At 41.9% G+C, this 27945-nt stretch overlaps 1 protein-coding gene across 15 annotated transcripts in view; it reads right to left on the minus strand.

Annotated features, from left to right (window-relative positions):
* APBB2 (amyloid beta precursor protein binding family B member 2) overlaps positions 1–27945 on the minus strand; it is a 179622-nt gene that overhangs the window by 86256 nt on the left and 65421 nt on the right. For 8 of the 15 annotated variants that reach the window (XM_030493263.2, XM_032920085.1, XM_030493259.1 and 5 more), the window contains exons 3-5: positions 25530–25639; positions 14810–14878; positions 9797–10597 (exon numbers count right to left, since the gene is read on the minus strand). In XM_030493263.2, the coding sequence (XP_030349123.1) occupies positions 9797–10597; positions 14810–14828 (820 nt within the window). In that variant the 5' untranslated portion in view covers positions 14829–14878; positions 25530–25639. The remainder of the gene's footprint in view (positions 1–9796; positions 10598–14809; positions 14879–25529; positions 25640–27945) is intronic. The other 7 variants (XM_030493261.1, XM_032920084.1, XM_030493253.1 and 4 more) reach the window with 1 other exon arrangement.

Genomic DNA, 27945 nt, shown 5'->3' on the forward strand with positions numbered 1-27945 from the left:
TTTTCTTGCAGAGTATTAGTAAAATTAAATTAAAGTCTGAATGGGAATGTATTCCAATTTAAAAATTAATGTGGCCCATCTGAGTTGCGCATTTTGGCTTTCATTTTGAGAAGGGGAGGAGGGATGGGCTCCTTTGTTCCTTACTGAAAACTTCTCAGGTTCAGGTAAGAGCCAAAATCCGTTTCTGAAAAGTAAAAGAAGCCATAACCTTAGAGCATTTTATCAGTTACGTGGAAACAAAAAACGTGCTCTAAAGACCTACAACTCCTACTTGAGTATTACAACAGTGCTACTATATAACTCTCAGTGCACTGCAACTATCTCTGAGTGAACGCTGAAGCGTTTCATATTTATATTTAGCACTGCAGAATCTCAATTCAAAAGCAATTAAAACTAAAATAATAGGAAAAAATTTAGTTGATATTAGATTATGTCACTGTTTAAGAAGAAAATAGTTTCATTAAGAAATGGTTTCACAAAGAGTTCTGAGACTGACTACTTCAAGGATTTTGCCTGAAAATTATACTAGGTAATACATTAGTGCAGTGTACCAAATGATGTACATACAAGATGATCAACATAACAAATAGCAGTTAAAAACAATCCTTGTAACACAACGTGATATAAAAATGGATAAAAATGCCCCAGAGACCCTATAAGCAGGGAACAAAAAATATATGCTTCATATTTAGGGCTGTCCTCCCCCTCTTCCTCCAAGGATTTGTCATCACTTAAGTATCATGGATAAATCTACTACGCAAACTGAAGGACACACACTGCTTAGGCTTTAGAAATCCAGATCTCAGACACTGCAAGAAACCCACTTAATGTCATTATCTTGAGCTCTGTGGCATCCTGATATTGGACATTTACAATCTAATGCTGAGTACCCAGGGGCTCCATACATCTCAAGATGAAGCAGTTGAGCCTTAATGGCAAACGTATATGCTTTCATGCGATTGCTTAAAAAAGGCTTCATGTCCCTTAAGGCAGGGACCATACATCCACTCTCAAGCAAGCACTGAGTTCAGAGCAAGGTCTCCACAGCATGCCAAATCCCATACCAGACCTCTCCTGGCCCATGGAGATGGCTTGGTACTACCCCGTATCTACCCACCTTCTCTTGCTGCAGCAGCACTGAACCCAAGGCTGCCTGCAGCACCATCTAGTCCATGTCTCAGTGGTACATGCTGTGGGTTTCTGTGTGTTGAACGCCACAGCTTGCAGTAGCACAGCTGTGACTCAAGGGACCCAAGACCTCAATTCAGCCAATCCCATGTTGTTAATTAAAGCTGAATTAAATTTCAATCAGCTAAAGCTGATTTGTGTAAGAGTTAACCATTTGAGGAACCAGTGCATTGAGACACTGGGGTCTAAAGAAGCTGCTAACCTAGGGAAATTAAAAGAAATATCTGCAAGTGCAAATATACTAGGGCAGTTACCCTCCATTTGCTTCCCCCTCCAGTGGGTCCCTTCTCTGAAAAAGCCTTCAGGTCATGCTCACATCTTCCAACCCTTCCTACCTTCCTCCCACCTCACAACTCTTATTGCTCCCCATTGGCTTCCTCCTCTGCTGAGAGCAGCGGTGAGACAAGCTCACCACTGCTTCTGGAGCCTGACACTGCAGATGCTCCGAGAAACTGCCCCAGCCCAGGCTTGGGGTTTCCACTCTGCAGAGGCAGGAATCACTTCTGAGCAGGGGACTCCCAAACCTGTACCAGCCACCCGCATCATTGTACACCTAGGTGAATCACTGCTACTCCAACAGCTGTGAGATTATCTACCAGCTCAGGGGCCACTGTAAAGACCAGAGACTCATTCTGCTAAGCAGCAACACCGTTTCTCTACCACACCTCCCCCAGCTAAGATACAGCACAGAAGACGACAAACAAGCAGTCAAGCAGGCTGCAGAGAGCTCCCACCTAGCAGAATATACCTGTTCTCTGCTTGCCTTAATGAACAGGGCCTGCAGATGAAGAGTCCTCCCAAAGGTAACACTGTTTTCTCCTTTCCTTCCCCAGAGATTTCTATACCCATTTCAAAGTATCAGTCAGGTGGATTGAAGTTTGGCCCGAGCTCTACGCAGCATTCAGAAGTGCTGAGGCAGAGGTTTACTGGATCGATTTTGGTCATTATTTGTTATTACTTGTACAGCTTTATGCACCTGGAACTTTTTTTTTTTAAGGAGGGCAGTTAGCCTGACATGAGTTGATGATGGCTTTTCTTCTGTGCAACCTCCTGCCTTATCATCCCTCTGAAAAAGCTATCAGGACCCTGACTTTTCCCCATTACCTTCTCTGTTTTCCCTTCTGTGGTATATTTTCCTTTCCTCTTTGCTTGGTCCTGCATCTGACTGGACCTGAACTGTTTCCATGGTCTCAGGAGAGACCTGTAAAAACCTATAATGCTAGGCACAGAAGAACTTTTTCAGCCAGACTCATTCAATCTCAGAGAGGATATGCAAGATCCAGAATGACACGCAGCTACCCCTGAAAAGCACAGAAGCTTAAAAAGCTTCCAAAAGTAGTTTGTCAAGTTAGTACCAGACACGATTGAGCTATTCACTATTTCTGAAACTTGAGCTTTCCCTACAGATGTTCAAAAGAGTCTTCCCCTTGTCTACAACACACAAGCAGCCCTGCATAAAAGCACATCCTGGCATCTCTTAGCATTACCCATCAACGTAAACTGCACTACGGAGTTAAGGGAAGCTTGTGCTCTGAAGATACTGTGAATTACACTACAGCTTCCACCCAGGTCACAGCATGATGCTTGCATTCATTTTCCAGTGTTGTCTCGTGACAACCTCTATTCCCTATTGTCACCTTTCACTTTCCAACAGCCAGGCTGCAGGCATTTGTTTACCCCACAACTATACATTTTACTGAGTAAAAATACTCATTTTTAAAACACTCAAAATCATTGCACTGCACTTACACAAAGCAGCACTCCGATTTTGTCCGGATTAGAAATTACGTGCTTTACTATGCTAGCAAGGAAAACGTCCCGGAGAAGACAAGCACCGAACAAGAAAGGAATCATCAAGGGCAAAATAAGCTAGCTTGTTAAACTCCTGACAAGCGACCAGCAACCCAGCTGGATTAACATCAAAATTAATGAAGCTATTAGGAAAGGACCACATTTGACACGGTTTTAGCCAAAGCACTAAGCTAGGCACAGCAATGCTCTGGTAGTCAAAGCACAGCCACTAGCAGGCAACTGCCTTTGAATTCAGAGTACCCAAGGACAGATGTCACACTGGGAAAAAGCTGTGTTTGGAAATATGACAAATCACCCTAGACCCTTTAGGCACAATATAGCAGAGATTAACTGAGGAGTGATTTTAAGACAAAGCCAGACCCAGAAAAGGAACAAATTTAGTTTCTTCAGGGTAGATGTTGCAGGCTCTATCCAGCTGGTTAATTCATTTGTGAGTGTTACTTGATGTGCATCACGCTCAGCCTGCAGTTGTTCCTCCAGAACACAAGTCCTTGTTCTTACCTCCCGTCTGCTGCCTGTCTTGGACACCAGCAGGCATCTCAAGGGACACCAGGCAGGCAGTTGAATCAAGCCCTCCCTAGAGAGGAAAATGAATGGCTCTGATGAAATAAAGAATTGTTCTTTATCTTTTTGGTAAACGGTAAGTATGAAACTGCAAACATGACTGTACAACATATGCTGGAAAGCCTCTTCTATAGTCCTAAATTCCGGTAATTGCAAACAGAGCTTGGGAGAGGATGTTAATCACTACTGTATAAAACATCTATCCTGCCACTCCTGAATGTAAGCACATTAATTCACTTTTCACACCTATTTTTATTAATTATGCCAGTTCAAAAGGGTGCTGCTCACTGCTCTTTCCTGTAGAAATTCTGGGTTTCAAGTCAGAGCACTTATCCGAGGATCCAAGATATGGATTTAGGTAGTTCCACTGCAAACCACAGGGTTTGCAAAACCAACCTGACTGTCCAAATGCAACAAGCGGCCTCCCTGTGCAACTGGTAGCAGCAGCATGTACTCGAGAGAGTCATCTTTCAAGTTCAATTTACTACCAAGTTCAATTTATTTTATGGCCTTCTACCAGTAGACTCCGAATGCTGATAGTAACAGTGAACACTGTGTAACTGTGTGGCCTTTTAGGTTTTATTTCTTTTAAACTGGCTTACTTCTTCTTCCCCAAAGTCCTCTTATAGGGATAGCTAAAAGGGAGATACACATGCAGTCAAGTTATTCCACATACAGAATGTTACCTATGCTGGGGATATACAGCAAGAGCCACCTTTCCTATTTCATAAGCAGTCAGCAAATGGTGGAGTCTGAGACTGTAAAACACGCACTGCTCTTGATACGTGGTTATCAGTAACATGCAGGATTAAAAAACCAGCTCAATATTAAAAGCCGACAGGCCATAAGCTGCATAGCAGGTGTGAACCAGAGCCTCTTATTCCCAAAAATCTGAAAATTGGACATTTACCTAGAACCTTACAATTGTACAGGTGATAATATATTCTTTTTCTAGTATTGTAGGTCTTGGGTTTATCCACAGTATAATTGAATGTATTGCTACGAACATATATCTTTTTCCATACTCAGGAACACAGAAAACATATTCTGCAGTTAATAACATACTTGTTATTTTGTTGTCTGTATCAGATAGATACTACAAAGGAAAACACTGCTTTCTTAAGAGGACATCCATTTTAATTTTGTCAAAGATTCTGGTTAAAATCAGAGGAGGAACTGACCATCAGCATAAATCTTTCTGACCAGTTTATGATTTGCTGTAAATTTTATTGTATTAGAGGGCTATTCTACCCAGATGACTGTTATTTCAGAATACCAGGCTCTATTTACAAGAGTGACACTCCTGATCCCCAAGGGCCAGACTCATTGCTGTCATTTCTCTGCTGGGTTGAACTTGTTTATTTGTAACCAGCTATTAAACTGCCCTCCTGGATTTGCTGGGAGACCAGCAGCAGACAGGCATTTGGCATATGGCAGTTGCATGCAGCGGTGGCACACCCTGAATGAGAAGACTTGTACTTTTGATTCCTCTTTGAATAACATTTTCAACTAGGGAGAAATAAGGCATTGGGTGAGCCAAAGGCTGAGGAGTCAGGGAGCAGAGGAGGCTGCTGTCCCTGCACAGTCCCCCACAGCTCTGAAGCCAGCAGGGAGGGTGGCTGTCCCAGAGCAAGAAAACCTGCAGCTCTCTAGCACTGCATGTCCCACATCTCAGGGATCTTCCTAATTGGGGGTGTATCCCATGCTCTGGAAGGAGGGGGGGAGGAGTGTGTGTTTTCAAATTAAGATAAAACAGGAAGAAAAAAAGTTTAAGAAATGTGCCTGCCTTCTAGAGACATTCCATTTAGCTTCACCAAAGGGGGGGGGGGGAAAAGCCACAGACAGACAATGGCACTAGCATCACCCTCCCCCTCCCCTAGGTCTGGCCTCTGGCCATGTGCTTGGCTCCTGCTGTCTGCACCACGCAGATTCATAAAATGTAGGTGAAACTGATGAATACATAAAGACATAGAGAAAGAATAGGCAGGTGGTGTAATAACATACAATGTGTTTACTTTGAAAGCTAGACTAAGGAAATTCTCTTGAGAAAGGAGAAGGAAGCACCCCCCATGGTTTAAAACCAGTTCTGGCCATCTGCAGTTTCAAAGACATCTGGAGCTGGTGTTTGGTTACCCTCAAGATTCTCCAAATGAGAGCAGATTCAGCTAGATAGGTGCAGTAGATCCTCGAGAAGATGCAGTGCCTGAGGCCAACACAGGCAAGCTTGGTTGTCTGGGGAGGGCTGCCTGTGGTGCTGGGTGTCAGCCAGCTCCAGTGGCAAGCCCCTGCCTGCCTCCAGGAACGGCTGCCTGAAACCCATTAGGGCTCGACATGTGCTAAGCATCTCGATAACATCCTCTTGCTTTGCTGTCTACAAGTCTTTTCTGCTTCTCAAATTCATTTTTGAAGCACTGAAGCTCAGAAAAAAGATTAGAAAGCTAGAAGTGCTCATAAAATTCTCTGAACGTTGAAGTCAATACAGTCCTCAAGAAGCAGATACAGATAATTTCTTTGGAGGAGAAAGAAGAGTTTCCTCAAAACACAATTCTTGTACTGTACTGTGCTTGTGGTGCTTGGTGCCCCTGTTATTAATGGGCTCTGTCATACTTGCTTAGCCACATTACTAATCAGCAATATTAACATTTGTTTAATAACCAGCCAGTTGTTTGGCATCTTTAAATTGGGTTGACCTCATTCAGAGCAGGTCAAGCCTCTTGAAAACACCTTTTCATTAGACCTCAAGTAAAAGTATCCTGCCCTAAGGAGAGTTCAAGAGGATTTTGTCTAAACAATGAAGCCAAATGTAAATTTTTCCAGGGCCTTTGAATCACATACCTTCAAAACACTCAAAAACAACACAAGCAAGAACCCCCGCAAAACAACATTCAGTTTTCCAGGATTTCAATAATCAATTGTGTTAACAGAGGGAAGAGAAGGACAAAACGATTCAGAAGCCCTGAAAGAAGTACACTGTTATTTTCAACAGTGTCCTCTCAGGAAAACAGTATTTCTATCATATTCCTATGCATCCTAAAATAGAAAATATAATCTCTGGATTGAACATTAGTAATTCTCCACGTAACTGCTGGACTACACTCTTTAGTAGCCTAACTGTTCTCGAAACTGTAGTCCTTTCCCCCCTCTGCCATCCAAGAATTTAGTCATATGACTAAAACTGTCTACTTTTACAGATTTTTCTTCCAGGTGTCTTTCTCCCTTTGGTCCCTAACATTTATTATTGGAGCAAGGGCTGGAGCGCACTGAGCTGCAGACTCCATGCGATGTTCTCCTCCCACCCAGATGCAGTGCCAGTGAGGAGCACTAACCATGCCCAAAATCTCGGATCGCCAGGATGGGCACCACCGGGGCTCGCTGCTTAACTCCCTGAGCCAGGAGAGCTTCCCTTCACCCATGCTGGCACACAGAGACAACCAGGAATGAAAGACTACACTAAGACTACACGGAAAGATCTACAGGTAGATAGAAAGATCTATCTATCTACCTATCTTAGATAGGTAGATCTTAGATTAGATCTACCTATCTAAGAAGACGGAAAGCACCATGTGCCTCTGGAACAGATGGCACAAGCAGGTTGGGGCAACGTCTGAAGGGAGGTTTAAGACCATATCAGACAACCACAAGAGAGCCAAGATACCACCAGGCTCTCTTTCTGAGGTTTCTTCTTCTTGCCTACTCCTAAATGTGGGGGCTCGCATCTACTCTGTGGCCCCAGGGGCTAGGTATGGCCTCCTGGGAATGTCTCAGGTTTCTAGTCAACCACCACTGACATAAACACATTGGACGTATTTTCTGCTTCTGGGAAACTACTTCTCAGTCACAAGCATGGCAGAAGAGTGCAAGTGGATTTCAGCAAGCAGCAAGTGTTACTCTATTTCCTTCAGCACTTCCAACTCCACCCACTGCTGTAGCACCCAATATATTTGGCAAGTGGGGTAACTCCTGTGGCTTGACCTGGCACAGTGAGAGGTGAATGCTTGCCAGCTGGCACCACAGTAACTCAGGTAACTCTTGGGAAAGAGATGGAAAAGGAACAGGTGATTACAGTGAAGAACACTGAGCTGTTCTTGACCCTGCCTCAGAAAAGAAAGTTCTGTTCATTTACTCAACTTTTGTTTCACCTCTTATTACCCTTCAAACATCCTTGGAGATACATGAACTTGCCTAGGGATGGCACGTTACTAAAATCTAAAAGGCTGGAGACCTTGGGGACAACTAGAAAATTTGCCCCCAAATGAGTAAGTCTGGAGATATTTGCACCAGTTGCAAGTTCTGCTTTTTTCTACATGAACAGTGCTGCTTTTTGCACACACACCCCTTTTCCGCCTCCCAGAAAGAGCTGCAGGCGAGCCCACGCAAGTGGCTTGTTTAGTCATCTCCAAAAGCCGTCCTGGCCTCCATGGCAACTCTACATTTGACTCCGTAGCTCTCTTCTGTTGTATCATTGTTAGACCATTTTGGAAAGAAACTCGAAACAATGAAACATTTTTATGAGAGTGAAGGTAAATTCAAGGTAGTCAATAATCCTAAGAGATGGATGTCTGCAAGTTGCAAAAGTTGGATGTTGGATGTTTTTAGAGTCCATGAATACAGGCATCTTAAAATCAGCGATCCAATCCAGTATAACAGGTCCTATGCCCTATTTGGTGCTCTCTGACAGTGACCACAGGGATGACAAAGAAACCCCTCTACCAATTTGACCTTGAAAGGCAATTCTGAGGTTTTCTAGGGCTATTTTTTGTAAGTCTTTTCTTATAGAGACTGAACTCAGATATCTGACCATCTCCTTTTCTGTAACTGTCTGTTTATCACACATTGGTTGTTGGTATGGTGAAGGTAGCGATACTTTAAAAAAGCCCTTTATTCTGCTTTAGAAGAGAGGTGAACTCTGAGGGGTTTATGAAGTGACATTTTGAATTTTTCTTTTTTTTTTTTTTAACAAGGAAACTCCCCATACTCAGCAGGGTAAAGTTCCCCTTCATTGCCATAGTGATTACTAAACAAGCTAGTTTTCAGTAAATGTAAATTTTCTACCCACAGCTTCTCATTGCCAAACCTGGGTCACGTACAAATACAGAAGGATCCAACAAGCTCAGCACTAAGTTATCTAAGTGCTTCCTATTGATAGCTTCTCCAGAAAATGTTATCAGTGATGTCACATATATTATATCAAGGATCCCAAGAAATAACATTAACCCAAATAGCAATTTTAGTAAACTGAAAATTTCTTCATTTGCATGTGAAGAGGTGACTTCATGCAAATTTTCCCTTTTAATAGGAAAGGTTTGTAAAATACAAAAAAGAAGATCAGAAGATTCATTGTATGTTACGTAGTGCTTCTGGCTGTGATTTTTAAAGCCCCCTACACACTAAAATAAAACTCACTATTGTCATAATCATGCACAACCGACATGTTAAGCAGCTCTGGATTTGGACTGCAGTAGCCTCCATACAACATATTATTACAGCACACATATAATCTGTGTGCTGTAATAACAAAACCACTTAAAACACAAACAATGTATGATGAACTTCTGTAGTCCCACACACCTTTATCACCTTCTTTATACCCAAGCCAGTATATAGAGTCCATTAACTAGAGTAAATGAGATCTCTAGAGTTTTAAAAATAAGACAGATGTGTTGTAAATCAAAACAGAGCTAGTGCAGAAGTCATCATTATTGCTCAAATAAATAATGAGCCCATGCTTTCAAAATATGAACTGCCATGGTTTCAGCTTCTGAGTTAGCGTATGGAACCATTGCACAAAGAAAACAAACCACAGAAATTAAGTGACCCAAGGTTTGGGAGGACTTTGTTAAAAATAAAAGAATTTCATCAAATGACTGGGGGCAAAGGGGAGACACTCACAAAGTTTTGTATTAGAAAAGTAAAAATCTTTGCTAAACGTAAAAATCGTTGTTCAGAAAGTTTGTTGTGTGCAGGCAGCTATCAGTAGCTTAGCATCTCCAGGCAACCATGTACTTCTCACAACATGTACCCACTGATTAGTGAAGAGCAATTATTTAAAAACTAGAAACAGTGCAGTTAGCGTATTTGTAGGACCCTGTCTAGCATTTGCTGGTGCCTTTCCTAAAGCAGCTTCCCCACTGAAAGCACCACTAAATCACATCTCTCTTTCTAGCCGCCAGCTGAGAAGAGTGAAGCAACGTGTTTCTAGACCAGTGGCTGTGAGCAGCCTTTACTTGCGTACCTGTTTCATCAGGCGAGCTTGGCGAGGCACTGTCCTGGGACAGCGTAGTCCAGCTGGAGTCCTCATCACTCGGGGCCAGGTTTTGAATCCTATGGAGGGCACAATCTGTTTTGGCCCCTGTTTTCGGGTGGTCTTTCTTAGTCTCAGGGCTTGATGACACTGCAGCAACTTGGCCATCCTCTGGGCTTGACGGCTTGTTTTGTTTCCGGGGCAGGCCCTCCCCATTGACAATAATGGTAGACGCCTGGCTGTTGCTTTGTGCAGATTTATCTTCCATTGTAACAAAACTCTGCTCTAGCTCTCTAGCAGATGTCTCTAGATCTGCATAGTAATTCAGGAAGCTCTTGGTCCTCCTTGGCTGCGAGGGTAGTATTTCACAGCCAGAGGAATCCTGCGGGATCGGCTCTTTGCCTTCAAACTTCTCAGAAGTTACGTTTATGCCTGCAGTGGTAGGGAGGTTTTTGTTGGGATCCTGCTGTCCCTGCTCGGCGGCTTTCCTGAGCTGGTTTTCTCCATTCTTTACCAGCTTTATATTGGCAGAGCTGTTCCCCAGAAGGGGCTGCGCTGCTGGATCGGAAAGACCCATGGCTGTCTGAATGTTAGTCAGCGCGTATTTTTTCCTGCACTTCGGAGGAGTGGTGTTCTTGGTCTCTGTGTGCCTAATTTCTGCATTCAGAAGTTCATTGTGAGAGGAGCGCAGGTTGAGGGTGTTGGGTGGGGTGGCAGGGCTGTTGCGGTTCACAACGTCCGTCGTGCTGCCGCTTGCCATAAACACTGCCAATGCGTCCACGCCGGAGTCGACTAGAAAAGCAAAAGAGACAGTCATGAAACAGACTCATTCATTGCATACGCTATTTTGTGAGGGCTTCTGGTAAAGGGATGCAGCACTTTATGTAATTGGTTTACAGTAGGAAAATTACGACAACCTAAGTGGGTAAGAGAACAGACAAAAGCTGAGCTTATTAAATAAGGAAAAACAGAGGCAGAAAAAAAGATAGATCATTGGGACCATGAATCTGAGAAAAAGCAGAAAGCTTGCCCCTATAGAAGGCAGTTTCAGGGCAGTTTTTCCATGTCTGACTGTTTCAAGCAGGCTTGGGGACAGGAGAGGTGCCCTTTGCAAATGCCTGAGAATCCAGAAGCCATCCTTATTATAATTTCATTCTAGTATTTCATATCCACCTCCGATGAGGAGGGGAAGAACTCCTCAAGTGCTAAGCACTAGGAAGAAGAAAATGTAAGAAATTTCTAAGAGACCACAGGCAGATGCTATTCCTTTTTCACCGAGGGCAGAACTCAAGTACTGTTAATTTTAAGCCTGATTGGCCAGTCAGCTGTTGCCTCTTAACACCTGCATTTTCTCTGCTCTTTGTCTGTCCTTCTCTCCCCTCCCCTGCTTTCTTTTTCTTTTATTTTGAGGTGGGAAGTAGAGAGTCAGAAGGTAAACGATACAAGCAGCAGATTATTTCACAGAGGTGTATTTGATTTCTATGGGTGGGGAGGAGGAATCCCTTAGCAAAATATCCTGCTCTAATTTGATCAGCTTTAAAGAAAGGGCTGCTCCAGAGATGAAGATGGCTCACTATTTCTACAGCTCACCAAGTTCAAACTTGAGGATGAAGCGCACATCCTAGGGCAGAGTACGCGTATTCCACTGTTAAATAAAACCATTCACTGATCTACTTGTAGACAAGTTTTTGAATTTTGTTAGCCAGGGGTGCAGCTCACATTTTGAAAAAGTATTAAGTTTCTTGAGGAAACAGATTTTTAGACTGTGAAAAATAATCAGACAATACGATTTTTTTTTAAACTGTAATTTGTTTCTGTACTATTTCTGACTCTCACTAATCTGCACAACTCCATGAACACCTCAATTTACATACTGTAGTAGTCACTGTTGTTTGACACCCGGCAACCAAATTAGAGGCCAATTAATAAATCACTCCCATCTGCCACAGCATGAAACACCCTTGCTGTGGTTCCTAATGCTCAGGTATCACTGACTGCTTATATTGCACATAAAAACGTGTCTGGGGCTTACCCAGGAATGAAAAGCTGTAATTTGAGCTAGCCGATGACAGATCATTCCAGCTGAGTTGTGCTGCATCCTTGTATGTTTGATATATGACAAAATTGATGGCTGTACAGATTTACAAGAGATTAAATATATGGGTTTTAAAAGAACATGTACATAAACACAGCGTGAAAAGGAGCACTTCACAATGCTACCTAAAAGCACACACAGTTGCTAGTGTTCCCTCCTCTTTGATGTGCTGTCAAAGCTGCACACTTCCAACCATCACTCTGGTTCATTTAAAACCAAGTAGACCAGGTACACTCTTTGTTCCCTGAATCAGCCACTGAAAACAACTTCTAAAACTTGTTCAAAACAGAATTTAAAGTAGACTTTACAAATGTTCATGTCTGCCATTTTCTCAAGCCCCAGTCGGTCAAGTCTGGACCAACCGCAAAATCTTCAGGAGAATGATCACCCCATGCACACTATGAAAAAGCTATCAGCTTAGGTAACAGTTAGAAAAGTCCCATAAACAATTTCAGATCTAGCCACAAAAGATTTACAAAACACAACCACCAGATAATCCTCATATAAAGACAACAATACACATTGCTTTGTGCATCTAACCTAAATCTAACCAAGCCTAATGCAAGCAAGGTCACATCTGATCCTACATGACGTTAGCAAAGCACATGTTTTAAAATCACAAAATGGCCTGTGTTTATGGAGTGGCTGCTTTATGTTTTCCCAAATCAATTAAAAGTCTGGAAGTCAAGTTAAAAAAACCAAGCAACAGGGCAGAATAATTTTGACCCACTACTTGACCTTTAGAATCTATCTAATCACACAGTATCTATGGGTTTCACTAGGTTATATTTTATTTTACGCTTCAGCAAATTAAAACAAGCATTTCTGTTTTCCATCAATAAATAAAGCTGACACAAGCTGGAACAATACTGAAATTTATTCTTCTCCTTTGTTACAAGTGAGCTGCTTCATGCAATGTTTATTGCTATTTTTACCACTAAAAATATTTCACAAAAAAATGATCTTCCTAGATAAAGCTTTAGTATCTGCCTGCCAGATTATCTTCAGCCAGTGCCCTGCTGTTACAATTTCACTTATCAAAAACATTGTAAGAATAAGCACATAGAAACATTGAAAAAAATGTATTCTGTTTTACTAATCTGCTTGATAAAGCTCCCCCACTGATTTATGAAGAACACTGGCACTGATCCATGACTGAGCCAAAACTCCAGAAGTCTTTGCGACCCAGGCAGTGTTCGTAAATTGGGTGCTAAGTGGGTTGGTGTACGATCATAAGCAGAAAAGTGTCAAAATGAAACTTTCACTAGACACCATCTCCCCTCCTGGCCTTGTTTCAAATGATCTGTTGATCATAGAATCACAGAATGGTTTGGGTTGGAAGTGACCTTAAAGCTCATCTGGTTCCAACCTCACTCCATGGGCAGAGATACTTTCCACCGGACCAGGTTGCTCAAAGCCCATCCAAAAAATGATCAATGAAAATGCAAACAGTATGACAAGTTGTGCACAGAGCAGAGCAGGCTGCTCTTGCAAGGGACAAGTGTCTGCTCACTGGCCATCACCCTGCACTCCTATCCAGGCTCTGGGATGAATGCAGCCAGCTTCCTTCCATTCCTGGAAGCAGATATAAAGGGAAGCAACAAAAGAGACAAAAAGAGAAGAAGAAATGCAGATGCAAAAGGGCAGGTCTTGCATCTCAAGGGCAGAAGTTGCTACCAGACCAGAACTAACTGAAGTGCTGGAAAACATCTGAATGCAAGGAAATGCTTAAATGCACTGAAGAAAATCTAGATTGCACAGTAGAACACCACAAGGAAGAAGAGCGATAGCCTGTCCCTCCTCCTTCATTGAGGGCACGGTGATGCTCAAAACACACCACTTTTCCCAGGGGAAGCACATCCCAACTTTATAATTAAAAACTTCAAGGAAATACTTCTTCCTGTGCCTGTAATTTCCAGATGGAAATCCCAATCACCGACTTCCCCTATCTTCTATTGTGTCTCTCCCAGTGTCCCTGTCTCCCTCACCCCAGGGGTCCCTAACACAGGCTGGTGTGGTGCCCCTCACCAGCCAACCAACACCCTGTGCCCAGGGGTCCCAGAGACCTCGCCCTGTCCCCCCAGCTCAGGAAGCTCCTCTTGCTGCCTGACCACCAGCAAGGACAACGCTACTGGCACAGGGCACCCTTCCTTCAACTCCTGCTTTCTGCTGAAAAGCAAACACAAATGGACAAGCAGACCAGGAATCACTGAGTTGATATGTGTATCTCAGCTAACGCAGATGAAGAGTGGTAAGTTGTGAGTGAGTAAAAATAGGGTATTATAATAAAAAATATTGGACTGGTGAAAAACTAAGAATAATTAGGATGTTATGATTACTGTAAATAATATTAAACTGTTGGTGCTTGAAGACAGCACTTAAGTAGGTAGAAGATCTGTCATTAATGGGTTTAGCTTGCTTACTTTTAAAAACAAATCATTGTCTCAACTGCGTACTTCTAACATTTAGAAACATGCCTACAGATATAGATTAATATACTTTTACCACTATAATGTGTTTAACACAAAGTAGTCTCAATTTTCTAAGCAACATAATAATACAAATAACACTATTACTTGAGTGGCTTTTATTGAGGTTTTTCAATCTTGTCATAAACTTTACGGAGCTGGAAACAGAAGAGAGAAAATGCCATTGCAAACAGAAAACAGTGCATGACTGAGCTGTCTTAACCTCTAGTAAGACTTTTTTGCATTGTAATGTCTATAGGAATACTTCGTTAAAAGTTGAACACAGTTTATTCAAAAAGCACTGTTAAAAAGAACAGAAAGTGCTTGCTCTTTCATGGATAAGTGCAAAATGAAAGTGAAATATGGGCCTGGGAAGAAGGAGGAAAAGAAGAGAAAAATTTCACATATTTGCATAGCAGAATCTTTTAAAGGGCATCTGACCTGGAAGTACTTCTGACATGGCTCACGGGGCGTCAGCAATGCATCAGGAAATAGATTATAATTTGAAATCTGAAAAGAGGGATCATTTAAGAATTAAAACCAAAGGAAACCACAAAATAAAACTACCACATTTCAGAAGTTCCTGAGACACGTTAAGCATTCAAAAACAAAGCCTGGAACATAACAATGAGGATCTTTTGAGCTTGCAGCGATATTTGACAGTCATTACAGCAAGGGAGAGGCTAGTTTACAGCAATTAAAAATAATGATGACATTTTTCTTAACGTATGCTTTACCAGGACCACAAGTTCAACAATATTCTCCAGTTTTAATCAACATAGTGTAGCAAAAACATCATGACATTAGATAATGTTGGGTTTTCCCCAACGACCCAGCTACAGCTTACTTGGAAAGCTATAGCAGCATTGGTAAAAATAAACAGAGCAGTCAGGCATGTCCACATAAAAGTTTGCAGAATGAGATTCAGCATGTGAAACCAGGAAACATAGGCTGCAGGGTTGATCCCACAGAAGGGAATCATAAAAAGCAAGCTAGCAGCAAGCTCCTGTAGAGGACCCCTTCCAGGCCATCTTCTCACAAGGAAACCATTTTGCCTTAGTCTCTGGTTTGGATGTGAATACACTGGGAGACAAGGCATTTCTATGCACTTACGACTATTTCTGCCATTGTGACTAGGAAACATAGGAAAGAAATAACACAAACCTTTTCATAAAGCAGATTTCCTGCAATCTGTTGAGTATAAAACATTTAATGACAAACTCATGCCATGGAGCTACAGCCTCGGGTCCTGTACACTTTGGCTGTAGTCAAAGCCTAAGCAGCTGGAGAGAACACCCCCATTATACAAGGATTGCAACTCAACACTAGCTAACTCCCTCCGCTTCAAAGGCTGAACTCCAGTGCTAAAACATTAATTCTTAATTAAATATGCTAACACACTATGTTCTTATATCTGCATTCATTCTTCGACTAGGATCAGCTAAATGGTAACAGTTAAACAAAAAGTCAGCCACAAGCATCCTAATAAAATCTATATTTACATTAATGTAGCTGAAAGCTGAATCGAGACTAGAAGCTTTCTTAGTGTCAAGTGTCATTGTGCTCCTTCTTGCCTATGTATATACACAAATTCCAGGGGATGTTAAACACTTTCAGAAGGAAAAGGGAAGGAAAACACTTGAACAAGGTGCTGTTGTAGATCAGAGCAACTGATGATGTTCCTACAGCCAGTGTTTTTCTTTTTGCTGCTCCCTCCAGCATTAACATCTCTGCTGGACTGAGCTTCGAAGTTGGAGAGGGAAAGCTTAGCAAAGCCAGGAAAGCAAATTCTGATGGTGGGCAGAGCCATTTTGGGAATGCAAGAGCAGGAAAGGAACAGGCCTGCAAGCAGCTTGCACATGTGCTCTCAAATCCATCTGCAGACTCCTCCATACAAACCTCAGAGCTGCTGAACATGGAAAGGACCTCTCAAGATCATCTAGTCCAAGCCCCCTGCCCAAGCAAGGAATCACTGCTGCCCTGCCCACTCCACCCTGGCTCTGTCCTCCCATCACAACAAAACCATCACTTCGACCTGCTTGCAGCTTCTCCTATGTCCACCTATTCCTGCTTTATCTAGTCCTAACTGAAATCACCATGCAGTGACCAGCTTTCTGTCCTGCCTCGCCAAAAGGCACCCTCTGCCAGCCCCTGCTGCTACAATAATGACATTGTTTTCCTTTTAGAGCTAATCATGCTGCCAACTGACTGCAACAGCCTAGCAGCAGTGCTATCTCTGTTCTAGTGATGCTTTTATTAACAGAAAATCATAATATTATTTAAAGACAGATCAGCATTAAGGAAAAAACAACTTTAGATCCTGCAATGAGTTCTAGCACACAAGTGGAGTATGCTTTCATATTTGCCATTTTTACCCTCCCCCTTCCCACACAGCCAAATTCCTCATCCAGCAAAAAATCAGAGACAAGATGCCTCTCAGAATCAGACTCTAACAGCTACAAAGGAAAAAGAAAACGAACAAAAATTACAGAAAGAAACAGGCTAAAACCTTTGTTCCTTTACTTACAATTTTATTAAGATAGACACATCTAAATAATCAGTGTGTATTTAACTATCTGACCGAAACTCTGTATTGCAGATGACCTGGGTCATCTCATGCTACTAGAGTATTCTTAAATCGAGTGATCGCTTGGAGAAATAAAGAGCAATTCTTCCATTTATGTAAGGCATAACCGTGACATGCAGTCACAACTAATCCTGCATTTACTAAGGGAACAAAAGAGATGGCATACTAAGTCTTTTCCAAATTCAATTTTCTTCCATTAATTAGATTTCTCCCCCTGTGTAGAATGGAACAGTCTGGCAGGCAAAACCAGTGTTGTCACAGCAAGAAGATGGAGTGTGTTTTATCTATTGGCTACTTGCAAGCACAGATAATAAGACCTTCTGTCATCGAACCTATACATTCACAGCAACATTTGCTAAGTAAACCTCAGCCATTTTTTCTAATCCTCTTGTGTAAATTAAACTCCTGCGTATTAACTCTTTTTTTTTAATTGATATACAAATTATTCAATCTCTACCATAAAGATCACACTTCAGACTCATTTGTTATTTACAAACAACTCTACTTTAAATGCCCATGCTAATACAGGGCACAAGCATAAACTTCATTCTCTCTTACACAGAGACACAAGATCAGAAACTAACTTAAATTTCTGCAACCGAGATGACCAATAAAGCAAAAAAGGGCTTGGTCTTCCATACCCTGCAACTTCAGCCTCAGGTGATTTTTGGAGGCAAAAATAACTCTTACCAAGTCTGAAGGTAAACAATGTGTAATCCAAGCTGATCAGAATTACCCAAACCAAAGCAGGATGAAGCTATATGAAAAAGAAAGCCAGGATAAGCTGTTTCAGGGGGGAAAAAAAAAAAAGAGGTAAGCAAAATGCTCTATAAGACAGGGAGCCTACCCATAGGCTTAAGAGAGTAATAGAAAGGAATCAACAACCATGGCTTTGGCACATGACTTAAACTGATTTAGCCTGGTTTAGACCAGGGATTTTTCAGCCCCACATAAATTTAACATAGATCATTTGGCAGCTCCTAAATCAGGAAGCAGAACCATTCAAAGTATGATCGATTCCTTAACAGGGTTAAGGAAACCTGCAGGGTCCAGCACCAGTTTTCCAGCTGTTCATAATGGCACCAGCCCAATACCACACTCTGATCAGGAGATACAGGCAGAGAAAGCAGGGAAGAGATTAAGCATAGGTCACAGCATTATGAACAGAAGGAGCAAAAATGTTAACTGAGCCCCCATCAGATGCAATGGATGAGTTAAGCTGCAGCACAGATGCTGTGCTGGACAAAAAGCAAAAAAAAAAAAAAAGGAAAGATGATTATCATTAACCACCTCCCCCACATCTTGCCTGTGGCCCTGCAATTTGCAGCTTGCAAACACTCCACTGTCCCTGCAAAGCCTAGAAACAACACTGCATAGTCCTGAGCACAATCTGCTTCTCTAAGAGCAACTAACAGCATGCACGTAATGCACACATTTCAGCTTCTCTTTTTAAACTAACATATTTTAACAAACTTCTGATGGCCCGCCATCATGATTTCACCTGCTACAACTTCATCTGCCCTCTGAATTACATAGGATAAATTTATGGCTATTAAGACATTAAGCTCTTATCAAAATTATCCAGAAATCTTTTTACCCTCAAAATACCCAGACTGATAGCAACAGTTTTGAGCCACCTGGGGACTTCAAGCACCCCAATATCTGATGGAGGGACAATATAGCTCGACATGATCCAGCACGTGCACTCACAGCCCAGAAAGCCAACCGTATGCTGCACTGCATCAAAATGAGTGCGACCAGCAGGTTGAGGGAGGTGATTCTCCCCCTCTACTCTGTTCTTGTGAGACCCCGCTTGGAATACTGTGTGCAGTTCTGAGGCCCCAAATACAAGACAGACGTGGACCTGCTTGAGTGAGTCCAGAGGACGCCATGAAGATGCTCAGAGGGCTGGAGCACCTCTGCTATGAAGACAGGCTGAGACAGCTGGGCTTGTTCAGCCTGGAGTAGAGAAGGAGCAGGGGAAACCTTAGAGCAGCTTCCAGTACCTAAAGGGGGCTACAGGAAACCTGGAGAGGGATTTCTGACACGGGTATGTAGTGATAGGACAAGGGTAATGGTTTTAAACTGGAAGAGGGGAGATTTAGATTAGATATTGGGAAGCAATTCTGCACTATGAGGGTGGTGAGACACTGGCACAGGTTGCCCAGAGAAGCTGTGGCTGCCCCATCCTTGGACGTGTTCAAGGCCAGACTGGACACAGCTTTGAGCAACCTGGTCTAGTGGAAGGTGTCCCTGCCCATGGCAGGGGGTTGGAACTACATGATCTTTAAGGTCTCTTCCAACCCAGACCATTCTGTGATTCTATGATTATCACTGGCCCAAAGCTGAGATCTTAAAATGCATTTGAAAGAGCATGGTACATGAAAATATTCTTGTTACTCTAAGATTGTACTCAGTGTCAAATTGGGCTCTAGAGAGGAAAACCCGAAAATTAAACAAAAGGGAAATAATCTTTCAGTAGACTCACTACTGTATGAAAAGAAATAAAAATGTGTATATCAAAAGTCTCAATATAAATAATGAAAACCTCTAATTTCGATTTGTGTTTGCAAACATTTTCAAATTGCTAACAGTAAGTTGAGACCTGTCAGCAGAGTAGAGGGGCAGGATCACCTCCTTTGACCTGCTGGTCATGCTCCTCTTGATGCAGCCCAGGATACGGTTGGTTTCTGGGCTGCGAGCACACACTGAAGCCGGCTCATGTTCAGTTTCTCATCAACCAACACCCCAAGTCCTTCTCCGCAGGGCTGCTCTGAATCTCTTCTCCACCCAACCTGTAGCTGTGCCTGGGACTGCCCCGACCCAGGTGTAGGACCTTACACTTGGCTTGGTTAAGCTTCATAAGGCTGGCATCTGCCCACCTCACAAGCGTGTCAAGGTCCCTCTGGATGGCATCCCTTCCCTCCAGCACATATCAACCGAACCACACAGCTTGGTGTCGTCGGCAAACTTGCTGAGGGCGCATCAATCCCACTGGCCATGCCACCGACAAAAAATAAAAGAGGCCAAGTAAGTTACAGAGCAGAGCACTAGATTTTGTAAAACGAGACTATCAGGTCTCTCAAGGAGAGGAAATTAAGATTGGGCACATTGAAAGATTGCTTCTGTTCCACATTCATTAAAAATATTCTGTATTTCACCTAGGTAAGATTATTATATGTGCACTTTTAACTACACCTGCTTAAACTGTCTTAGACTCACATGTCCTACCCACATATCCCTTGCTCCCAGTAATGGAACAGGATTTATTTCAGAGTAAAGAAACAGTCTCCACACTTCCAGTCTGTTTTTCAATTAAAACTGAACTAAAATAAGGCTCATTACACAAATAGCCACATCTCAGCAAGGCTGAAGGTTGCCTGCAAAGCTACATATTGTTTTCAACCAAACTTTAATGTGACAAATCAGAGATACTTCAAAACATAAAACAATTTAAAACCAAGTGTTGCAGTACTGCTTAAGCTGACAAAATGCTGAGAGATGACTAAAATGGCCATATCCTTTATTAACTCTTCCAGTGCACAGTACCAGTATGGTACTAGAATGCAGGAATAACTTTCATCTTGACCTGCTGTAGCAAGTAGAGCTCCTTGAGAATGTTGTTGAGAAACTTCTACCCAGAGCGCTCATATATAAAACAAAACCACATGCTCATAAATAAAATCAAGCTATCGTATTTGCTTTATGGTCCCCATAAACTAAACACATCAATCCATAATGAAGTGGAAGGAGAACATAACAAAAAAGCAACTGCAGTGATTGGCATTTATATTAATTACACTGAAGTGTGCCTAATAGTGGGCTCGGTTTCAACAAACAGCAAACTTGGCTGTAGAAGACACCGAACAAGTGGAAAAGAACCAGCTACTAGTACTACTGGCTTGAATTGCAACTGGGAGTCTTGAGTTCTTGATGCAGTAGACAAAATCCTCTACTCCTGTTTCTTGTTTACAAACTCATAGATCTTCACAATGCACTTCATCATCAAAGGAACTGGGGCTCCTATGAAAGGGGACAAACACACGATGCAAATCTAGTACCATGGTGGTTCTTCATGTATATGCACAACCCCAAGCAGAATTACCAGGAAACCTTCTGCTTCAGAGCACTCTATCTCTGGTTTCACTGCAAAGAAAAAATGGACCAGGGATAGGGGTACTATTTAATTATGCCGAGAAATAAAACCAGAAGTGACAATATGCTCTCAGAGTAATACACAGTTCTTAAAGCTTTTTGTATGCTGGTTCTGAATCATCTTACACCAAGATAGCTTTCCCTGGATAGAAAAGGTAAGATTTAGGGCAGGATTTTGCAGATGTAGAGTTTTACTGAGATGCTTCTACCAGGAGCTGCACAGTGAACACACTCCTCCTTGAGGGTTAGGGTGCCTCTTTGGATGAGTTTTATGTTACTTTGGAAGTGGTTCCAAGCCAAGCCCACAGGCTTGTTGTCACACCAACTCATCTTGGACTAATGTTTGCAGTGTAATTACTGGCACTGACTGCAAAACTAGAAGTTGGACAAGAGGTTGGACTTCATGATCTTAAAGGTCTTTTCCAACCTAGTTGATTCTATGATTCTAAGTTTGGGTTTCTTTCAGTGGTTTGCTTTACTTATAATGTTATCACTCTCACATTTGTTTCCTTATTTCAATGCAGCAAAGACTTTTCAGCAGTTTCACTAAGCAACAGTCCCTTGCAAGACCAGCAGTGGGGGACAGCCCCAGTGCAAGGAAGGTAAGCAGCTGGGCACTCCTTGGGAAGCTGAAGAGACAAAGGCAGGGCAGGAATTTGAGTGTTCCTGGAAAGAAATCAAACCCCAGGTTTATAAAAATCAACCCTGCTCTCTATGCCTTTAAGTATATTGAATTATTTATAAGAGCAGCTCTGGCATAGGAGATGATCAGGAAGAACTGAGACTCAAATCTCCCCCCTTCGCAGTCCAGGGGAGTGCTTTCCCAGGAGGGATATTTCCTTTCACCTTCATCCTTGATTTATGAACATTTCATCAAAATGGTATTTCCCAAAAAAGGTTTGCCTGGGGGGGAGGGGGAGAGGGGAAGAATATCACCCTCCTTCAGAAGTTTCTGAAATAAAAAACTCTAGTCAGCTCTAATAATTACACTGGCAGAATTGTATCAATAAATCATTCCACATGGACCCTAGTTTGAGTTGTTTTTAAATAAGAAACGCCCAATAGTTCAAAAAAAGAACTAAAAGTCCGCCTCTGCCTGCCACAAATCAAGAGGATGACTTAAGGGTGCGAGACATGGCACCGTCTTCCACGGGCAGCGAGGGCTGGTGGCGGAGCTCCAGGCACAAGGTGAATGCTGACGTGCCACTACAGGACTGCGCCTCCACCCTGGCATGCTCCAAAGGCCAACAAGCGCCGGAAACCACCACCCACAAATTCCTGCATTTCCTTACTTCTGGAGTCTTCTGAAAGAGAGGCCTTTTTATTTTTTTTTTTAAGCAATCTCACAAAACTGTGCAGTTTATCATCATTGGTGTTTAAATCCTTCTTGAGCATTTAATGCCAGCAGAATGGCACTGGAACCAATTCCGCTTTCTCTGAAACACTTTGCTCAGGTTTCAGTATTGTGCAAAACACTACAACTAACTCAAATAAATTCATTATTATGCTGGGGACAGGATGTGCATGGACAACCCATTAAAAAGCTTTTTCCAGACATACAAAGCCCTTTTACTCTGTGCACAGAAAAAAACACTTCAGTATGAAAGAAAATTTGAGGCTACCTCAACAATACTAACTGGTTTTCAGTGCTGTTTTCAGGAGAGCTGCTGCAGCCAACACAGAGAAGTAGGTTGTATGAGCAAACATTAGAAAAATATATACGAAGCTCAGGAGAAATTCATGAGAGAAGTCTGTTTACAAAAGCTCGCCTCTCAATAGCTGGAAACTGCACAGCCTTAGCCGGTACTTCTCAGAAGAAAAGCAGAGAAGAAAAATACAAACCCAACCAATGAAACGCACACAAGGGAGTGTTAAGTCAGGACAAGCTAGACAGAGCCAGGGAGACACCCAAGACTGCTTTGTTTATTGTCACTAATCAAGAGAGATCACTGCTTTTTAATTACACTTCTAGAAGGTCTAAACTAGCAGGCACCTATTAAATTCACAGCTTTCAGCTTTACATTTTAAACACCTTGCGGTTTCTTTTATCTTCAGCACCTGTATTTCAAAGAGATTTCCTAGCCCTGGGCTTCAAATAAGCTATTTTCTATTTAAACTGTTATGTTTCCTTGAATGTAAAACCTTTTGCTATTGTCCTAAGACCATGCACTATTATATTCGTCAAATGTCATAACAGTCAATGTCATAAATGGATGAAATATCTCACCACCAAAGCAGCAATACAACTGCCATTCTCCACATAGACCCAATTCTTCTCTTCAGACTTTATGTAGGTATATATGTATGTATAGAAGATAAAAATCAGGGACTGAGGCTTAAGGCTGCACCAAGTCCTTAACGGTACAACATTAAGATTGCAACAACTATGAACATGAAATACAACAGCTGAGATGGTGCAATTACTCATTTATGCAAAGAAAACAAAAGCAAAATGATGTATTTTACCAGCACTTTCACTGAGATCTAATCTGCTATCAGAGATTTCATCATGATCTGCATTTCCCAAAGACTGGGCAATTTCAATGCCACTATTGTTGGATGTCCAAAGCACTTACATTAAGCACTGGGAAGTTGCACAAATCATACAGTAACAAAACCAAAAAAATAAAGCAAGTTTCCTGGCTTAGAAACCTTGACAGGTTAAGGAAAGGGAACTCTTGGCTTAACAAAAGCATAAAACAATCATGAATCAGATATTTGGATACCTCAGCCCTCAGAGGGAGCTCTGGCACCAATCGATTCCAATGCAAGTTTAGGCCCTGACAGATGATGGGAACCCCAGCGTTTCCTGAAGCAAACAATTCCACTTCTTCACTGTCTGCAACTGCTCAATTAGACAAAAGGAAAAGCATCCTAGGCTCTTCTGGTAAGAACTTAATGCCCATTACTTTTCTCTCTGATTACCTACCTCTACATTAGATCATTTTAAAGCTCTGAGCTTCAAGCCTAGGCATGAGATGTGAGTATCATGCCCTACACTACAGCAAGAGGACACACTTGAAGGCTAGTATCTATATTTAACATCAAGTGATTCAAATAGATCAGTCCAATTCTGTACTCCAGCGCTTGACCATCAGAGACCTGTCAAAACTATAACAACCATTTATTTCCTGCCTTCTCGTATAGACAATATCCTAACGTTAACATCTGAGACAAACTTTTTGGAAAAGTAGTATCTCGGTCAGCTTTCATGCACCATTTTAACACACATTTTAACTTCATGACACCTATGACTAGTCTTCAGCAGAGAGTAAACATGCTTTACTGCTTCCTAGGATTTAGCCTTAGGGTTAGGGAAAATCTCAGGAAGTCAAGTTCTGAATACAAGACCTCACCATGCAGTTCCTCATGTCTGATGGCAGGAAGTCTCTGTCCTGCCACAGCTCTAAGTTGTCATTGCAGTTTCCTTCTTGCATCAGCCAACACAAATATGTGTGGAGCTGGATGCCTGAAGTGATCAAGGCTTTTAAAAAAGTCTTTAAAGGAACAGAAGGAATGGTACAGAAGTGAGAGATTCTTAAGCTGGCTCTGATGTCAAGAAAAGCCACACTGGACCATGTTCTTCTGCTCCAGCAGAAAGACGAGTGAATACAAAAGTTAACCTACCACAGCTTCACCTCAGCAGCCTGAGGGATCAACAGGAAGTGCACCAGGACTGGCAGCAGACTTCTGGGGTTGAGGTGCCACCACACACAGCTCTCCTGGGTAGGTCACATTAGCTCATTTCATACAGCCTGCACTGTGGAACCACTGCAGTGTGGTGGCTGCCATCTGCACCAGCATGAGGTGTGTCTGCTTACTTAGTAGAAGGTGCAGGTGATAAATTTTAGGAGTTGCCATTGCACTTTTACAGAAGACAACCTTTGGTAGGATTATATTACATTATCTCCTATAGGATTATATTTCCAGAGGAAAAAACAATGTGAATAATATTGAAGTCAAGCATATAAATAATTTGAACTAGAGATGTTAGTTGCAGTTATAAGCCATTAAAGCCACAGTGCAGAGTGACATTTTAGGATAAGCTTAAGTAGTTTGTTAACTTGAAGGTATCTGGTACTAAAAACTTGAGATGGGAGTGAAGATGAATACCAGATAAACTTTTGAACCCTATAATAAATGAAGCTGAAGAACTTGAACGCAAAACACAGCCCAAAACACAGCCCACTACAGTAGACTTGGTCAAGGCATACCACAAGCCGCTTTTTAAAGTTCTAGAAAACACCTGTGCAGTTTAAACATAGATCGATATACTTACCATTTGGGTACACACACAGGAGAGCTGGCATCGGTTAGAATATGTCAGCATCCTTGACAAATACTATTGCAAAACTTATAAACTTAGCAGCCTTCAAAAGTAATAAAGCGACAAATAAATCGCACCAATTGCATACGTACATGAGCTGCTTGGCCGATAGTGAGCCCCCGGGTACCGCCTGCCCATAGTGCCAGTCAGCACATTACCGCACGCTGTCAGCTGCTCCCAAAGCACAGCTCGAAACGCTTAACTGGGGGAGAAGGGAAAAAAGTGAAGATTTAGTACAACAGCTGTATCTTTTTCATTAAAATGCTAATGACGCCTACAAATTTCAGGATAACTACATCTATAAATTATTCATGGTCATGTTGTCAGAGGAGATGAACAGTTGTGCTATACATGCAGCATAAATTTATTATTAGTGGCTGGCCTCCATTAATAAGCTCACATAAATTTTAAGGCACAAAGAAGTCTCAGGTCATACAGTAGCTTTTTTTGGCCCATGATACAGACAGAACAACAAACTGCAAGAAAGAGTTTGCTTTTGGCTTTAAATACAGTTGTAGGCAGTAGGTGAGATTTAATAACAATGTTGTCTTAAATTTTGTGAAGCAACCATTAAGCAAGAAGTTTATGAACAGTTTGCTACAGAAGCAAAACTTAACCCCGCTACATAACATTGATTGATTTGAACCTGTCCCTAAAAACCAAAGGATCTTTACAGGAATGCAGGTTAGTTACTAGTGTATCAGTTTTCTTATAGCAGAAGTATCAAAACCCCAAGCAAACAAGAACAGCATGGCACATCTTATGGTCAGTTTGGAATACCAAATCACAAATCCAAAGTCTCAACTGAACTGGTACTGAACCTGTCAAACAACTAGCGTAAAATCTTGTAGTCTAAAAACAAGTTTCTTTGGTGTAAGGTGTTTTGTACTAAAATACAGCTTTCAGCTGATTTTCAGCTTTAACCTTTTTCGGAATAGCCTTCATGTTCCCAGATGTCTTCCAATATGCACTGCATGTCAAGCACACAATTTATAAAAATACATTTCCTCTTATTTCATTCTCTCCCTTGCTGAAAGGACCAAACCAGCAACAAATCCTGGCGAGTGCTTTTGCTAATTCATTAAGCATTTTTACTGTCTCTGGCTGCAGCTACAAGCACAAACTTGGTCTATCCAAGAAACAGAGAGAAATATTAGGGGAGAGATGAAATAGCACTGCACTAAAACTGGAAGATTTCCACAAATCTTCAGATACATCAGTTCCCCGACTGAGCAGAACACCAGCTTACTCCTGAATCAGATAAGCCTTTCAGATATATTGGCATCCATGCAGTTCTCTAGTGAGCTGGTCTGGGAGCCACACAGCTGAAAACTCCACACACAGATGTATTTTCAGCCAGATTAGGCTCCTGAATTGGCTGATGGTGGTTGACTAGTATCAGTAGCTAGTGAGGGCACATGGACCATGGCAGCCTGTGCTTAAAATGACTTAAAATGCGTAACACAACACTACTACAGCCTCTGTGGATTACTTCTGAAATATACACCTACAAGGCTGCATAACTGACAGTGCAAAAAACCAGGTAAAGATCTCCATTATTTCCCAAATCAGTGCCTACAAAGCACGTCCTCTTCAACTCTGCTCAATGGAGAACGTTCAATGAATCAATGAGATGGTACTCTTTTGCAACAAAAAGGAGAACTCTGACTTTAAGGTGAAAAGTGAGTGGTAGGCAGTAAAAATAATATCCAAACAAAAACCCCTGAATTCCTTTTGGCCTCTTTGCCTTAGGCCAGATGTTTTCAAACTTCTGTGGCGGCCTACTAATTCAACACATTATAATGTGGTGGAAGGAAAAAAAGTTGCAGATGGGTGCTCCCCCTTTCCTCATCCATAGGAATTTTAAAAAGCCCCAACCAAGCAAACAAAACAAAAACAACCACCATCACCACCAACATATTTATTAGTAGAAAAAATTACATTTCCTCTCACCCCAAATTCATAAACATTTTTTACTCCCCTCAAATACATATGCATCAAGTTCGTAATTCATAGCAGAATACAAAAGAACAGTCCTTAGCTGTGCAAGGATTTTAGAAAAAAATGAAATAATTGCTGAGGGGAAACAAACTTGTAAGCAGATGACAGTGTTTAGAACTCCTTTCCCCTGTTAGTGAAGAATTTGATCAGTACGACTGGAGCTGCAAGATTATTAATTTTTCATAAATGCATTCTTGACTTTCTAGAAGGTGCACACTTTGCTAAAGTAGTAACACTCACTAAATTATATGAAATGTCTCCATTTGAGACACCTTATTCCCTCCCTACCTAGCGCCACAGCATTAGAGGGGGCCTTCTGCCCCATCCTCTAATTAAAAAACCTAACAGCTATAAGTTAAAAACCTCGACCCCCACAATTATGCTCTCAAACAGCTGAATTAAACTAGAGTCAGTTCTCTTAAAGAAATGTGGCCACCATGGGAATAAACCACCCTTTGGAGAGGCCAAGTGGGACCCAAAGGTGTGACCATTTTGAATACCACATTT

Source organism: Strigops habroptila, chromosome 7, assembly GCF_004027225.2.
Source record: "Strigops habroptila isolate Jane chromosome 7, bStrHab1.2.pri, whole genome shotgun sequence".
Taxonomy (NCBI): Eukaryota; Metazoa; Chordata; class Aves; order Psittaciformes; family Psittacidae; genus Strigops; species Strigops habroptila.